Raw genomic sequence first — 16,996 nt, 5'->3', positions numbered from 1 at the left:
TCAGGGCAGTTCTGTTTTTCAACATATCCACTAAACATGATGATAATGAAAATTAATATGGTTAGAAAGCAATTCAATTGCAAATGTTTATAGTTCATAATTGTTGTTTCCTGTCATAACTTTCGTAAAACCTGTCAGCTCTGAAAAGAAGGCTCAAGGAGCATGTAAGCTAGACACATGCACCTAAATTATACAGTAGCTATTCTCCTGCAAAGCAATGCAGAATTCATTTTTTAGCAAATTGAATTGTACTTTTATTGCTCTTGGTGAGTTCACTACTTCTCAGGATAGGTAAGCTTGATTATGAATCCAAATATTTTAATTCATATGTGAACCCTTATATAAAGAAAATTTCTTGTGGATTTATCAACAATGTGAAAAGTTTAACCACAAGAAGAATGCTAGAACCCCATCTCTATAGAGTTTGCTCATTCCATTTTAATTATAAGAATGTCTTTCTGTCCCTTTTTTTCCAAAACTACCACAAATGAAAATTTTAGCTATATTTTTATTTGTCTAAGAATGTTTTTGCCTAAAATGTATGAAACTCATCATGCCATAGGGAGCTGCAAAGATAAATCAAACACAAATCTTGCCATAGGAGAATGAGCAGTACAGAAGGCAGATGGGGTGGGTTTTTTTAGACATCCCCCCCATCCCCCCAACCCTGCTCTCATTGGTTCTTACATCTCACAGTTGCTCCTTGGTGCCAACAAATGTCAGGAAAAATCGTCAAGGGAACAGGGCAGTTCTGTAGTTCCTGATGGTTTTTGACCAAAGATCTTAGATTATTACAACTAATGTTGATGTCACAGCAATGATTTCACAATGAAGACAGCTATCAGACACAGTAGGAAGGAAGGCCATTTAGAAAGGAGCCATTGCCAACAACTGAGTTGAAATGTAATAAGAACTTCAACAAGGGCAATGGCAGCAGAAGGAACACTGCAAGTTTTGATCTAAGAAAGAGGTGACAGGAAGCAGCAACTAGTTTGAGAAGAGATGGGTGGACAACCATGCTGAGTTTCTAGGCCTGGGAGAGTAGGTGCCAAGAGCAAAACGACAGAAGAGGAGCAACAGGAAAGACAGAGGTGGATTAGATGACCCAGAACAGCGCCTCGAAAACTAAGCATTATGGAGTGGTTGAAAGGGCCATCTGGAAACAAGCTGTCAGGCAGGTAGGAAGGCAGTCAATGTGTAGTGGTGTCATAAGAGACAAGGAAGGAGAAAACTTTTATAAAAATAAGTCTTAAGTATTACAGAGGCAGGTGAGCATTATGGAAGGATTTGCAAACTGGACCTAAAACCTTTGACAAAAAAGATCCAGTAAAATACAGAGCCAGGAAGGTAAATTTCAGTGAGATAAAGATTGTGCGTGGAAGGCCAAGGAATGGTGAAATGTATGATGTCACATAACTTATTTTTTATTACTTTATAGTTGATTTAAAATATTGTGTTAGTTTTAGGTGTACAACAGAGTGATTCAGTATTTTTGCAGATTATACTCCATTATATGTTAATACAAGATAATGGGTATAATTCCCTGTGCTATACAATATATCCTTGTTGCTTATCTATTTTATAAGTAGTAGTTTGTATCTGTTAATTCTATATACCTACTTTGTCCCTCCCCCTCTTCCCTTTTCCCTTAAATCAGTTTGCTAATAGATAAAGTATATAATTTGTATCTGACAATACAAAGTTATAGACAAAATCAGGATGTTAAAAATAAACTTTCATACACCAGATTATAATGTTGTAAACAAAATGAGGTACCATATCTAAAAGCAAGATTTGACTAGAAAATACTCTTCATATAAAAAGAAGCATCATTTGAAGAGGAGAAAGGATTTTAAAGACATGAAGACACGATTTTGAGAAAAATGTTTTTGTAGAAAGCTATCCTGTTGACTTCACCCTGCACCCTCTCCCACCCATCACATCTGACAGTGTTTAAGGATAGTTAAAACCCTATCATTCGGAAAGGAACATAACGGACCAACAGAGTCATGCATTCATATCTGAAAAAGCCAAAGCAGCCTGTGTGTGTGTGTGGGGGGGGGGGGTGTGTGTGTGTGTCTGTTTGTCTGTCTGTGTCTGTGTCTGTGTGTGTGGAGAGAGAGATAGGGAAGAGATTGACCACTAACTATACCTCCATAGACAGCAGGGAAGGAAATGTCTACCATGGTCTAGATATGGACTCCTCAGGAAAGCCATTTGGCCTGGATTCACTTGATGTTCTGCCCCAATGGTTTTCCTAGTCAGGTGCTCAAGACAACCTTAGCATTCTCCTCAGCTGTCCTGAACTTTAGAGAAGCTTCCTCCTGACTCTAGGCCCATGACCTCACATTTCTCAGAGCTTCTACTATTGAAAACTTTTCGTTGTAATTCTTTCTTTGCATCTTTTGAGATATAAATCTTTTTAAAATCTTCTTGCCAGTTTGACAACCAAAGACGCCTTTCTTTGGGACCCAGAACCATCTCTTTGAAATGCAATCATCAATAAAGATAGTGGCCCTCTCTGTGGGCAGATAGGAGCCTTGTTCTAAGCTGTAAACTATCTTCTGTGATGAAGACATGAGAGAGTTTATGTTTTTAGGGGATAGGGCCAAATAGCGACACAGGTAGCCCATGGGCCCCCCACCTCAGCTCTTAAAAAATCTGCCACCTTTTGTTTCAGAGGAGTTGAACAAAAGCTGAGTTCTGGCCTCTCTCCCCTATTTCAATAGCCTTGAATAAAGTCTTCCTTACCTCTTTCACTTTGTCCAGTGCAACTCTTGCTTTAACACAGGCAAGTAGTTGTTGGCAGCAAGAGTCTGTATATAATGTGAAAAACCAGAAGGGACCAAGTTAGAAATGAAGAGACAAAATCCTAGGAATTGTAGCTGGCAAAGGGTGTCTAAAGATTACACAAATGCTCATGAGTCATAGGGTTAAAATACAGGACATTCAGTTAAATTAGAATTTCAAATGAACAACATATAATTTTTTAGTATAAGCTTAACTCATGCACTGTTTGAGACATACACTAAAAAATTATGTGTTGTTTATCTGAAACTGAAATTTAACTGAGCTCCCTATATTTTATCTGACATTCCTACTGTGAGAAAAACAGTTTTAAACATCTGTTCTTCCTAGAGAGCAGAGGACTGCTTACAACAGTATTGGTGGCCAGCTGTAATAGCTACACTTTACTATGAACTTCTCTCTCCTTTCTGCCCACTTTGCCCTCTCTGCAAAGCTCAAAGTGTCTGAAACAGCAGCTAGCTTGAGAGGAGGCTCTAAGAACACAAAAAGAAGAGAAACCAACTTCTTCCTGCCCGGAAAACAGGCAGCGGGTGACAGGTGCCCTGCAGGCCTTAGCTGGTTGGAGGGGGCTGGGGAAGTCATATCTCTAAAGGAAGATTTAAATGTTGATAAATTTCTTAGCCTGGATTAGCTTCTGTATCATTGTATAACTTAGAAAGAAGGTAGGACTCATAGGGACTGCCAAGTTTTCACCCAGAGGCAGAGAAAATTTCCCCCATTGTGAGAGAGACAAAAATAAAGCTCTAGCCTCCCATATATTATATTACACTTGTTCAATGTATCAAGTCTATAGATCTAAATATATATATGACAATAAAATACTTTCCAAATTTTATGTGCCTCCAGATTTTATGAGATTAATTCATTTAAAGAATAATTTTAAAAGGATAACTGTAAAAATTATTAATCACATTGCATATTATGGTAATACTACTTATAAAATATTTAAGTATTATTGACAAGCACTAAATATTAATGAATATTAATAAAATACCTCTATGAGACAAATTTCTAATCTTTTTTTGTTAGACTTTTTAAAAACTTTTTTATTGAGGTATGATTACATCAAATAAAATTCATGAATTTTAAGAGTGTAATTTGATGTACAGCCATTTGTATCACAGGATATTTTAAGAGTCTAATGAAAACTATTATTTCACATATGCAGGGACACATTTTTAATACAATATCACGGCATCTTTTTCATCCATCTAAAATTTTTGCTTAAAGTTTTTTCCTATGAACTGGTAGTTAATTACTCGAGACAATGACTTTACAAATTTATTATACTTATATATCTAAATTTCTTGAAGTTTGGCCAAATATCTATAAATACCAGTGTTATCATTTTATATGAATGTTAACTATAAATGCTATGTTCTCATCTACTTGATTAGCAATAAAATGCTATCAGAACATATATTAATATGACTTTTTTTTTTTAGATGCAGGTTTATTTTTTCCATCTTTCAATGGGAATTCCTACTTAGAACTGCCTTTTTGTACAACCCTGAGGAAGGAACGTAACAGAATTGTTAACATCTACTTGACTATACAAACAAGAACTTTGAATGGAACAATTCTCTACAGTGAGTATTAAATGTTTGACCTCCTATATGTCATGCTTCTTTCTCAAATATTAACCTACTGAATTAATGAATTATTAATTTAAATGTTTTGGGAAAACTTTTCTAGCCCAGTGAATGAAGTATTACCAAAAAGAAATCTTGTTTCTTTCTAGTGTTCTTTAGCAGTTTCTTTAATTTATGAGTCACTTAATGAAACATGACTTACAAACAGGCTCTGAACCAGCAAAGAAGAATACAGCAGGCATATAAATTTGACAGCATATGGCTATAGCAGTGAAACAGTAGTGCTGCAAATGTTTCAAATAACATATTTTTTATAATATAAATAACTAACATGAATTGCATTCAATACTTGGTAACTTGGAAAAAAGTATTTCAAAGCTGGTATTCATTTGACAGTTGGGAAAATTCTTATCACTCTTTAAGCATTATCTTAAATTTAGCTGGCAAAAAAAAAGTAGTATTAACAATATTTGTTTAAGGAAATACCTCCATGTACAGGGTTCTCTACATTTTGGTCTCTTTCACTCATGGGCAAATACCACTAAAGTGTATTGCTTGCAATATTACAAATGTAACAATTGTTTTTTTCTCTTTTGAAATGAATACACCATAGTTTTAATAGTTCCCTATATTGGAGATACAATGTCTTCAGTACTTGGATAGATGATCCACTGTAAGGCAACTCATTATTTCCCAAAGGAGTTTCTCTTCCACTTTGAAATATTTTGCAAAATCGATTCATCTTACTGTACTTTCTAAACAAAACTTAAACGTTTTTATTACTTGAATATGAGAAAAATGCCTAAAAGAAGAATTTTTGGAAAACTGGGTATAGTTAAAAGCTTTGAACATTAAGTTAAAACTGGGAATTTATGTTACATTTTAGAAAGAAACTAACTTGTCAGAACTAGGCCAGCATTATTTATTTCCTAGGAGTGCGAGTGCCCCTGTTTAATTGATAGCTTTAATTATTTCATTAATTTATGTTTAAAAAAAAGAGAAGAAAATAATAAAAGAAAAACTGATTTTTTATATGGGAAACCTAAGTGGTGATAGGTGACTATGAAATTTGGAGGTAATATTGCATTTCAGGGGGAACAAAACAAAACATAAAGCAAAAGATATAAACATAATACTTTAAAGCCACAAAGAAAGCAAAGTCGTTTTCTGGCTTTGCAGTGTTTTAAGTTACCTAGATATGGAAGGTGTTTCCTTGTGAAAAGTGTGTTTTTAGCAACTGAAAACAGCTCATAGCCAAAGAAGCAGACAACCTCTGGGAATTCTCCTACCCTGGGCCTGCGCTGCAGGCCCACGTCCAAACTGCCACTCAACTTTCTCTTTCTGAAGGCCATAGACATACATGCCACGTGTGTCCACTCTGTTCAAGCTGGTGCTCTAAAACAGTCAAACCTAAGCTGATGTTAGTGCCATACAATTAATTTTGCCTTTTGTAGCCAATGACCTACCAAAAAAGTCAAACTAGAAATTATTAATGAGAAAAGAGTGCCCTTGGAATAATGAGCAGCCTGTGTCTTTGTCTTACATAATTGTTGCTATCACAGCACTGGATGTGTGGACACTGTTTACTCAAGGGAGTTTCATAGCCTGTGAAGGGAGAAAATATTTTTGTCTGTAGCACATTCTTTTTGTTCATGTGTAAGTGGTAATTTAATCCCACACTCTTGGGAAGACCTCAGCAGAATGGTTTATGGGTTTGCTGTCTTCACTCCTCTTGGAATCTGTCAACCTCATAAAAGCCTCACAACAGATGAACACAAAGGTTTTTGTGGTTCATTTAGACACCCGCGATTTTAAAGGTGTCCCTTAATTTGACTTCAGGACTAATTTTCTTTCCTTTGAAATCAGTATATTATGTGTAGGAGCAATTAAAAGTCGTGAGGAAATTAAAACAGATGTTAGAGTGTAAGTTTTTTTGGGGGGGGTAGAGGGGTTGCTTTTTACCTTTGCTATTTTTCCCTATTCCTGAACATTTTAGCAAAAACTGAATTTCATTTCACAAACATTTATTGAACATTTTTGCTTTGTATCATCACTTATTAAAGGGAAAACGATAGAGAGAAATATTAGATTGATAAGCCAATGACAGTTTTGAATTATATTCCTAGTTCAAAACTGTAGCTTTATCTTTTCTCAGTTTGCCTCAACAACTAATTGATGTTGAAAAGGGAACAAAAGGGAGATAAAGTTTGAATCCTTATGGGGTTACAGTAAAATTCCTTAGAAAGGATAGTTTTTAAAAGAACTCTCTGTGGGAGAGAGACAGCTCTGAGAACAGCAGTCAAGATGAAAAGAAAGCTTTTTGAATCTGCCACTGAACCAATTCAGAATTCTGGAACACAGTCAAAGGAGCTGCTAATAGGTCACGGGAGAAGGGGTGAGACCACACAAAACTCTTTAGGTGCACTCTCAGAAAATGAGCTCTGTTCAGCAAGCAGCATCAGTCAGGTTTTGTCATGGGATTTATTACTATGCAGGTGAATCCATTCTGTGCTATTTCTGTGAGAAGAAATAAGCAGGCCCTTTGGAAGGATGTGATCTGAGAATTAGGAGAAGACATTTGACCGAGATGCAGGAGGCAAATTACATGAGCAGCTCCAGTGGAAGAACAGAATTCAGAAATAATCTTTATATTACTTAGGGTCTGTATTTAAGAAAGAGAGCAAAAGGACTGGTCTTAGAAATTTATTCCAGGTAGGAATTGATAGAACAGATAAGATTATTGAAGCCTCCTTTCTGGTGCATTTAGGAAGGACTGGTAGAAGAGATATCTGATATTGCTGAAGAAAAAAATTAAATCTGAAGAATCATAACCTCTGTCTTTCTCTATAAAATGACTTCCCCAGCAAAATACACAATATCTTCATTAGACACCTTCTATGCCAAGACCAGTGAGACACCACAGCATTGCCTGACATCTTATTAAGAAGCATCTTTTCTCATACAAAAAGTTTGCTCCATTTTTTAAATCAATTTTACAACGTGTAGCATAAAGTTCCCTGAATGCCTTTACCCCTTGATACTAGCTTCCAGTGGAGCTTGCTCCAGACAGAGAAGGGACAGAGTGGGATTGAGAGCAGGGTTGCAGGAAGTCATGCATGGCCATTCATACGGCATCTAGAGATCCCTTTATTGTATCATCATTATGCGGCAGCAAAGTCAAACTCAACAAATAGTAACTGAGTGCCACAAAGTGCACTTCATGCTGTCAGGCCCTGGGAGGGGTACAAAGATGAATGAGATGTGGTCTGTGTCTCGCTTCTCACCATTCAATGGTGAGATCCTATGAGCCTAACTCCATGAGAAAGCTGACTGTGACAGTTTTTCAACAGGAGTACACAAGTAAGGACTGGGGCTGAGTGGAGACTCATAATACCAGGAATCTGGGCTTATATCTCTTCTCTAACTAGGGAACACCTCATCGTCTGAGTTGGGTTTTACATCTATTCCACCCACACCCTCAGTACTTCAACCAGGGCCTTGCATAGATCAGCACTTGATTAGAATAGTTCTTAAAGTTTGTTTGTGAGTTACACAACTTTGGTGGTTACAATAAAAAATTAGTAGTTATTGAAACTTTATTTTAGGGAACTATTCTGTTAAACATGGCTATACTTTCTTCCAACAAAAGGGTATAGATTTTTCAGGATTTAGTCAAAACATAGTTTGAATCTGGGGCTTCCTTGGTGGTGCAGTGGTTGAGAGTCCGCCTGCCGATGCAGGGGACACGGGTTCGTACCCCAGTCCGGGAAGATCCCACATGCCGCGGAGTGGCTGGGCGCATGAGCCATGGCCACTGAGCCTGCGCGTCCGGAGCCTGTGCTCCGCAACGGGAGAGGCCACAACAGTGAGAGGCCCGCATACCGCAAAAAAAAAAAAAAAAAACACAGTTTGAATCAAACATAACTTTTTCCTGGGTCTGCTTAAACAATTAAGAACAGAATGGGGGTTGGCAAATTTTTCCATAACAACCAGAGAGTAATTTTTTTCTGCAGACCAGACGGTGTCTGTCATAACTGCTCAACTCTGCCAGTGTAGCATGAAAACAGCCATAGAAAAAGTAAATAAATGAATGTGGCTGTGCTCCGAAAACACTTTACTTACAAAACCAGTCGATGGCAGAATTGGCCCATGGGGCAGAGTTTGCCAATCCTTGACCTAGAACGATGTGATTCATTAAACTTCTCTTGAAATAGACGATTGTGTTTAAAACAACTAGATTCTATTTCTATGACTGAAATTTATGAAGAAAAAGATCAGTGAGCAATTCAACTCTGCTTCTGATGTAATTAATAAGGGAATGGAACAAGGTTACTCCTGGTCGACAGAGGAAGGGGCAGAAACAAAGAAATGAGCCTAGTCAAGACTGAACTTGCTGCCGTGCCCACCTCAGGAATGGTGTCAACCAGTGATTAGGAAAATTACTCTGGAGCTACTCTACCTGGCTCTGCCCTTTGGCACATTACCAAACATCTCTGTAAAATGGAATAATATTAATAATAACAATACCAAAGATGTTAAAAAGTTGTTTTAAGATTGAGAGAGCTACCACGTTTAACGTGCTTAAAACAGTGTCTGGCGTACGGCAATGGGCAGTAAGTGCTCCAACGTCTTGTTCAGATATGCTTTAATCCCTCCTCCCTTGTGCCTGCCAGACAAGGACTCTAGGAATGGGAGGCCCAGGATATTTTTATCAAATGGGTGTCATTCATGTTGCATCCGTTTGATAGACATCTCCACTGTGGAAAAGAAAAATTCGACCATGAAAAAGTCTAAAATCAGGACTGCGACAGCAGTGAGATGAAATTGGTGCAGTTTTTAGTTTTCATTCTTGTCCATTTCATCTAAATAAAGAGGATTCATTCCTCTCAGACTCTGGAATTATGACTTTGTTTTACTGGTTAAGCAGAGTTAGCAGGCTAGGAAAAATTAAAATAGGCTTTCTGTAAATTTCAGAAACTGGCCCACTCTGCAGCAGCATGTGGGAAATATGTAATAATGAATTATGTATGCCAGCCTGCTTCCAGGCTCTTTCACCCTCCCCAGAGCTGCTCTGCCTGCTGTCCATCCAGGGACCAGCCAACTCACCCCAACTATATCCTACATACATGCTGCTCTATGATGTCTGCAAACCATTAGCTACTGAGGTTGCTGTTGTATTGCTGCTGCTCTGGACAAACACAAACCTTTCAGGATAGTGGGGAAAGTGGAGTTCTAGAGCTGCAGCAAAAGCCTGGGTTCAGCAGAGAACCCAGGGCAAGCTGGGAGAACAGTCTTTATCACATGCCACCAAGGTGGTACCAGGAAGGAAGAGACCATCAGCTGCTGCCACAGGCATTTCTGATCCAAGTATCAGGAGGTAACAACATCACCCAAGACTTGAGCCCAGATCGGTTGTGAGCTGACTGTACAACATAGAGCCAGTCAATGAAACTTTCCGTTTTGTATCTGACTATGAAACATGCAGATGTAATTGGTACTATCAAATTCACAAGTTTTGAAAACATATACTTAAAAGTGTTTTGAAAAACACAAAGTACCATACAAATGTATGGTGTTATTTATTTCATGGGAGATGGTAGAAATCCATGTCACTTTATGGAAATTTCCATACTCAACTGTCTACGTACCTGATATAATAAACATATTATCTGGAGAGAGGGGGAAGATGGCGGAACAGTAAGACGTGGAGATCACCTTCCTCCCCACAGATACACCAGAAATACATCTACATGTGGAACATCTCCTACAGAACACCTACTGAATGCTGGCAGAAGACCTCAGACCTCACAAAAGGCAAGAAATTCCCCACATACCTCGGTAGGGCCGAAGAAAAAAGAAAAACCAGAGACAAAGGAATAGGGACGGGACCTGCACCAGTGGGAGGGAGCTGTGAAGGAGGAAAGGTTTCCACATACTAGGAGCCCCTTTGCAGGCGGAGACTGCAGGTGGCGGAGGGGGGAGCTTCGAAGCTGCGGAGGAGAGTACAGCAACAGGGGTGCGGAGGGCAAAGCGGGGAGATTTCCACACAGAGGATCGGTGCCGACCGGCACTCACCAGCCCGCTTGTCTGCTCACCCGCCGGGGCGGGCAGGGCTGCGAGCTGAGGCTCGGGCTTTGGTCAGAGCGCAGGGAGTGGAATGGGGTTGGCGGTGTGAACACAGCCTGAAGGGGTTAGTGCGCCACGGCTAGCCGGGAGGGAGTCCGGGAAAAAGTCTGGACCTGCCGAAGAGGCGAGAGACTTTTTCTTCCCTCTTTGATTCCTGGTACCCGAGGAGAGGGGATTAAGAGCGCTGCTTAAAGGAGCTCCAGAGACAGGCGCAAGCCGCGGCTAAAAGCGCGGACCCCAGAGACGGGCGGGAGACGCTAAGGCTGCTGCTGCCGCCACCAAGAAGCCTGTGTGCGAGCACAGGACACTATCCACATCTCCCTTCTGGGAGCCTGTGCAGCCCACCACTGCCAGGGTCCCGTGATCCAGGGACAACTTCCCCGGGAGAACGCACGGCGTGCCTCAGGCGGGTACAACATCATGCACGTCTCTGCAGCTGCAAGCTTGCCCCGCATCAGCACCCCTCTGTCCCCCCGGCCTGAGTGAGCCAGAGTCCCCGAAGCAGCGGCTCCTTTAACCCCATCCTGTCTGAGCGAAGAACAGACGCCCTCCGGCGACCTACATGCAGAGCCGGGGCCAAATCCAAAGCTGAGCCCCGGGAGCTGTGCGAACAAAGAAGAGAAAGGGAAATCTCTCCCAGCAGCCTCAGAAGCAGCTGATTAAAGCTCCACAATCAACTTGATGTACGCTGCATCTGTGGAATACATGAATAGACAATGAATCATCCCAAATTGAGGTGGTGGACTTTGGGAGCAAGCTAGATGATTTTTTCCTCTTTCTGTGAGTGTGTATGTGTATGATTCTGGGTGAGATTTTGTCTGTATAGCTTTGCTTTCACCATTTGCCCTAAGGTTCTGCCTTTCTGGCTTTTTTTGGTTTGTTTTTGTTTTACTTTTTAAAGTTTTTTTCTTAATAATTATTTTTTTATTTTAATTATTTTATTTTTTCTTTCTTTCTTTCTTTCTTTCTTTCTTTCTTTCTTTCTTTCTTTCTTTCTTTCTTTCTTTCTTTCTTTCTTTCTTTCTTTCTTTCTTCCTTTCTTTCATTTTTTCTCCCTTTTATTCTGAGCCATGTGAATGAAAGGCTCTTGGTGCTGCAGCCAGGAGTCAGTGCTGTGCTTCTGAGGTGGGAGAGCCAACCTCAGGACACTTGCCCACAAGAGACCTCCCAGGTCCACTTAATATCAAATGGCAAAAATCTCCCAGAGATCTCCATCTCAACACTAGCACCCATCTTCACTCAACGACCAGCAAACTACAGTGGAGGACACCCTGTGCCAAACAACTAGCAAGACAGGAACACAGCCCTATCCATTAGCAGAAAGGCTGCCTAAAATCCTAATAAGGCCACAGACACCCGAAAACACACCACCAGACATGGTCCTTCCCACCAGAAAGACAAGATCCAGCCTCATCCACCAGAACACAGGCACTCATCCCCTCCACAAGGAAGCCTACACAACCCACTGAACAAACTTTAGCCACTGGGAAAAGATACCAAAAACAACGGGAAATACAAACCTGCAGCCTGCAAAAAGGAGACCCCAAACACTGTAAGATAAGAAAATGAGAAGACAGAAAATCACACAGCAGATGAAGGAGCAAGATAAAAACCCACCAGACCTAACAAATGAAGAGGAAATAGGCAGTCTACCTGAAGAAGAATTCTGAATAATGAGAGTAAAGATGATCCAAAATCTTGGAAAAAGTATAGAGAAAATGCAAGAAACATTTAACAAGGACCTAAAGAGGAAACAAGCAATGGTGAATAACACAGTAAATGAAATTAAAAATTCTGTAGAAGGGATCAATAGCAGAATAACTGAGGCAGAAGAATGGATAAGTGACCTGGAAGATAAAATAGAGGAAATAACTACTGCAGAGCAGAATAAAGGAAAAAGAATAAAAAGAACTGAGGACAGTCTCAGAGACCTCTGGGACAACATTAAATGCACCAACATTCAAATCATAGTAGTCCCAGAAGAAGAAAAGAAAAAGAAAGGGACTGAGAAAATATTTGAACAGATTATAGTAGAAAACTTCACTAATATGGGAAAGGAAATAGTTAATCAAGTCCAGGAAGCACAGAGAGTCCCATACAGGATAAATCCAAGGAGAAACACACCAAGGCACATATTAATCAAACTATCAAAAATTAAATACAAAGAAAACATATTAAAAGTAGCAAGGGAAAAACAAAAAAATAACACACAAGGGAATCCCCATAAGGTTAAGAGCTTATCTATCAGCAGAAACTCTGCAAGCCAGAAAGGACTGGCAGGGCATATTTAAAGTGATGAAGGAGAAAAACCTACAACCAAGATTACTCTACCCAGCAAGGATCTCATTCAGATTTGATGGAGAAATTAAAACCTTTACAGACAAGCAAAAGCTGAGAGAGTTCATCACCACCAAACCAGCTTTACAACAAATGCTAAAGGAACTTCTCTAGGCAAGAAACACAAGAGAAGGAAAAGACCTACAATTACAAACCCAAAATAATTAAGAAAATGGGAATAGGAACATGCATATTGATAATTACCTTACATGTAAATGGACTAAATGCTCCTACCAAAAGACACAGACTGGATGAATGGATACAAAAACAGGACCCATATATATGCTGCCTACAAGAGACCCACTTCAGACCTAGGGACACATACAGACTGAAAGTGAGGGGATGGAAAAAGATACTCCATGCAAATGGAAGTGAAAAAAACGGTGGAATAACGATTGTAATATCAGACAAAATAGACTTTAAAATAAAGACTATTACAAGGGACAAAGAAGGACACTGCATAATAACCAAGACATCGAACCAAGAAGATGATATAACAATTGTAAATATTTATGCACCCAACATAGGAGCAGGTCAATACATAAGGCAAATACTAACAGCAATAAAAGGGGAAATCGACAGTAACACATTCATAGTAGGGGCTTCAACACCCCACTTTCACCAATGGACAAATTATCCAAAATGAAAATAAATAATGAAACACAAGCTTTAAATGATACATTAAACAAGATGGACTTAATTGATATTTATTGGACATTCCATCCAAATACAACAGAATACACATTTTTCTCAAGTGCTCATAGAACATTTTCCAGGATAGATCATATATTGGGTCACAAATCAAGCCTTGGTAAATTTAAGAAAATTGAAATTGTATCAAGTATCTTTTCCGACCACAACACTATGAGATGAGATATCAACTACAAGAAAAGATCTGTAAAAAATACAAACAGATGGAGGCTAAACAATACACTAATTAATAACGAAGTGATCACTGAAGAAATCAAAAAATCCCTAGAAACGAATGACAATGAATACACGATGACCCAAAACCTATGGGATGCAGCAAAAGCAGTTCTAAGAGGGAAGTTTATAGCAATAAAATCTTACCTTAAGAAACAGGAAACATCTCGAATAAACAACCCAACCTTTCACCTAAAGCAACTAGAGAAAGAAGAACAAACAAACTCCAAAGTTAGCAGAAGGAAAGAAATCATAAAGATCAGATCAGAAATAAATGAAAAGGAAATGAAAGAAATGATAGCAAAGATCAAAAAAACTAAAAGGTGGTTCTTTGAGAAGATAAACAAAATTGATAAACCATGAGCCAGACTCATCAAGACAAAAAGAGAGAAGACACAAATCAATAGAATTAGAAATGAAAAAGGAGAAGTAACAACTAACACTGCAGAAATACAAAAGATCATGAGAGATACTACAAACAACTCTATGCCAATAAAATGGAAAACCTGGAAGAAATGGAAAAATTCATAGAAATACACAACCTGCCAAGACAGAATCAGGAAGAAATAGAAAATATGAACAGACCAATCACAAGCACTGAAATTGAAACTGTGATTAAAAATCTTCCAACAAACAAAAGCCCGGGACCAGATGGCTTCACAGGCGAATTTTATCAAATAATTAGAGAAGCAATAACACCTATCTTTTTCAAACTCTTCCAAAATATAGCAGAGGGAGGAAGACTCCCAAACTCATTCTACGAGGCCACCATCACTCTGATACCAAAACCAGACAAGGATGTCACAAAGAAAGAAAACTACAGGCCAATATCACTGATGAACATAGATGCAAAAATCCTCAACAAAATACTAGCAGAGAGAATCCAAGAGCACATTAAAAGGATCATACCATGATGAAATGGGGTTTATTCCAGAATGCAAGGATTCTTCAAAATACACAAATCAATCAATGTGATACACCATATTAACAAGTTGAAGGAGAAAAAACATATGATCATCTTAATAGATGCAGAGAAAGCTTTTGAAAAAATAGAACACCCATTTATGATAAAAACCCTCCATAAAGTAGGGATAGAGGGAACTTTCGTCAATATAATAAAGGCCATATATGACAAACCCACAGCCAACATCATCCTCAATGGTGAAAATCTGAAACCACTTCCACTAAGATCAGGAACAAGACAAGGTTACCCACTCTCACCACTCTCATTCAACATAGTTTTGGAAGTTTTAGCCACAGCAATCAGAGAAGATAATGAAATAAAAGGAATCCACATCGGAAAAGAAGAAGTAAAACTGTTACTATTTGCAGATGATGTGATACTATATATAGAGAATCCTAAAGATGCTAGCAGAAAAATACTAGAGCTAAGCAATGAATTAGGTAAAGTAGCAGGATACAAAATTAATGCACAGAAATCTCTCGCATTCTTATACACTAATGATGAAAAATCCGAAAGTGAAATTAACAAAACACTCCCATTTACCATTGCAACAAAAGGAATAAAATATCTATGAATAAACCTACTTAAGGAGGCAAAAAAATTGTATGCAGAAAATTATAAAACACAGATGAAAGAAATTAAAGATGATACAAATAGATGGAGAGATATACCATGTTCTTGTATTGGAAGAATCAACATTGTGAAAATGACTCTACTACCCAAAGCAATCTACAGATTCAATGCAATCCCTACCAAACTACCACTGGCATTTTTCACAGAACTAGAACAAGAAATTTCACAATTTGTATGGAAACACAAAAGACTCTGAATAGCCAAAGCAATCTTGAGAACGAAAAACGGAGCTGGAGGAACCAGGCTCCCTTACTTCAGACTATACTACAAAGCTACAGTAATCAGGACAATATGGTACTGGCACAAAAACAGAAATACAGGTCAATGGAACAGAATAGAAATCCCAGGGATAAACTTACCTTATCTTTGATAAAGGAGGCAGGAATGTACAGTGGATAAAGGAGAGACTCTTCAATAAGTGGTGCTGGGAAAACTGGACAGGTACATGTAAAAGTATGAGATTAGAACATTCCCTAGCACCATACACAAAAATAAGCTCAAAATGGATTAAAGACCTAAATGTAAGGCCAGACACCATCAAACTCTTAGAGGAAAACATAGGCAGAACACTCTATGACATAAATCACAGCAAGATCCTTTTTGACCCACCTTCTAGAGAAATGGAAATAAAAACAAAAATAAACAAATGGGACCTCATGAAACTTAAAAGCTTTTGCACAGCAAAGGAAACCATAAGCAAGATGAAAAGACAACCCTCAGAATGGGAGAAAATATTTTCAAATGAAACAACTGACAAAGGATTAATCTCCAAACTTTACAAGCAACTCATGCATCTCAATAACAAAAAAACAAACAACCCAATCCAAAAATGTGCAGAAGACCTAAACAGACATTTCTGCAAGGTATACAGGTTGCCAAGGTATACAGGTTGCCAACAAACACATGAAAGAATGCTCAACATCATATATCATTAGAGAAATGAAAATCAAAACTACAATGAGGGCTTCCCTGGTGGCGCAGTGGTTGAGAATCCGCCTGCCAATGCAGGGACACAAGTTTGTGCCCCAGTCTGGGAAGATCCCACATGCTGTGGAGGGGCTAGGCCCATGAGCCATGGCCACTGAGCCTGTGCGTCCGGAGCCTGTGTTCCACAACGGTAGAGGCCACAACAGTGAGAGGTCCACGTACAGAAAAAAAAAAAAAAAAAAAAAAACTACAATGAGATATCATCACACACCAGTCAGAATGGCCATCATCAAAAGATCTAGAAACACTAAGTGCTGGAGAGGGTGTGGAGAAAAGGGAGCACTCTTGCACTGCTGGTGAATTGTTACAGCCACTATGGAGTATTGTATGGAGGTTCCTTACAAAACTACAAATAGAACTACCATATGACCCAGCAATCTCACTACTGGGCATATACCCTGAGAAAACCATAATTCAAAAAGAGTCATATAGTACCAAAATATTAATTGCAGCTCTATTTACAATAGCCAGGACATGGAAGCAAGCTAAGTGTCCATCATCAGATGAATGGATAAAGAAGATGTGGCACATATACACAATGGAATAGTACTCAACCATAAAAAGAAACGAAACTGGGTTATTTGTAGTGAGGTGGATGGACCTAGAGTCTGTCATACAGAGAGAA

General features: G+C 38.8%; 1 protein-coding gene across 1 annotated transcript in view; it reads left to right on the top strand.

The window, feature by feature from the left end:
* EYS (eyes shut homolog) overlaps positions 1 to 16,996 on the top strand; it is a 1,685,417-nt gene that overhangs the window by 1,300,060 nt on the left and 368,361 nt on the right. The window contains exon 30 of the mRNA XM_033867388.2: positions 4,254 to 4,397. Coding sequence (XP_033723279.1) covers positions 4,254 to 4,397 — 144 coding nt within the window. The remainder of the gene's footprint in view (positions 1 to 4,253; positions 4,398 to 16,996) is intronic.

Source organism: Tursiops truncatus, chromosome 12 (genome assembly GCF_011762595.2).
Source record: "Tursiops truncatus isolate mTurTru1 chromosome 12, mTurTru1.mat.Y, whole genome shotgun sequence".
NCBI lineage: Eukaryota > Metazoa > Chordata > Mammalia > Artiodactyla > Delphinidae > Tursiops > Tursiops truncatus.
The sequence above is the reverse complement of the archived record's forward strand: the minus strand, read 5'-3'. Positions and strand labels throughout refer to the sequence as shown.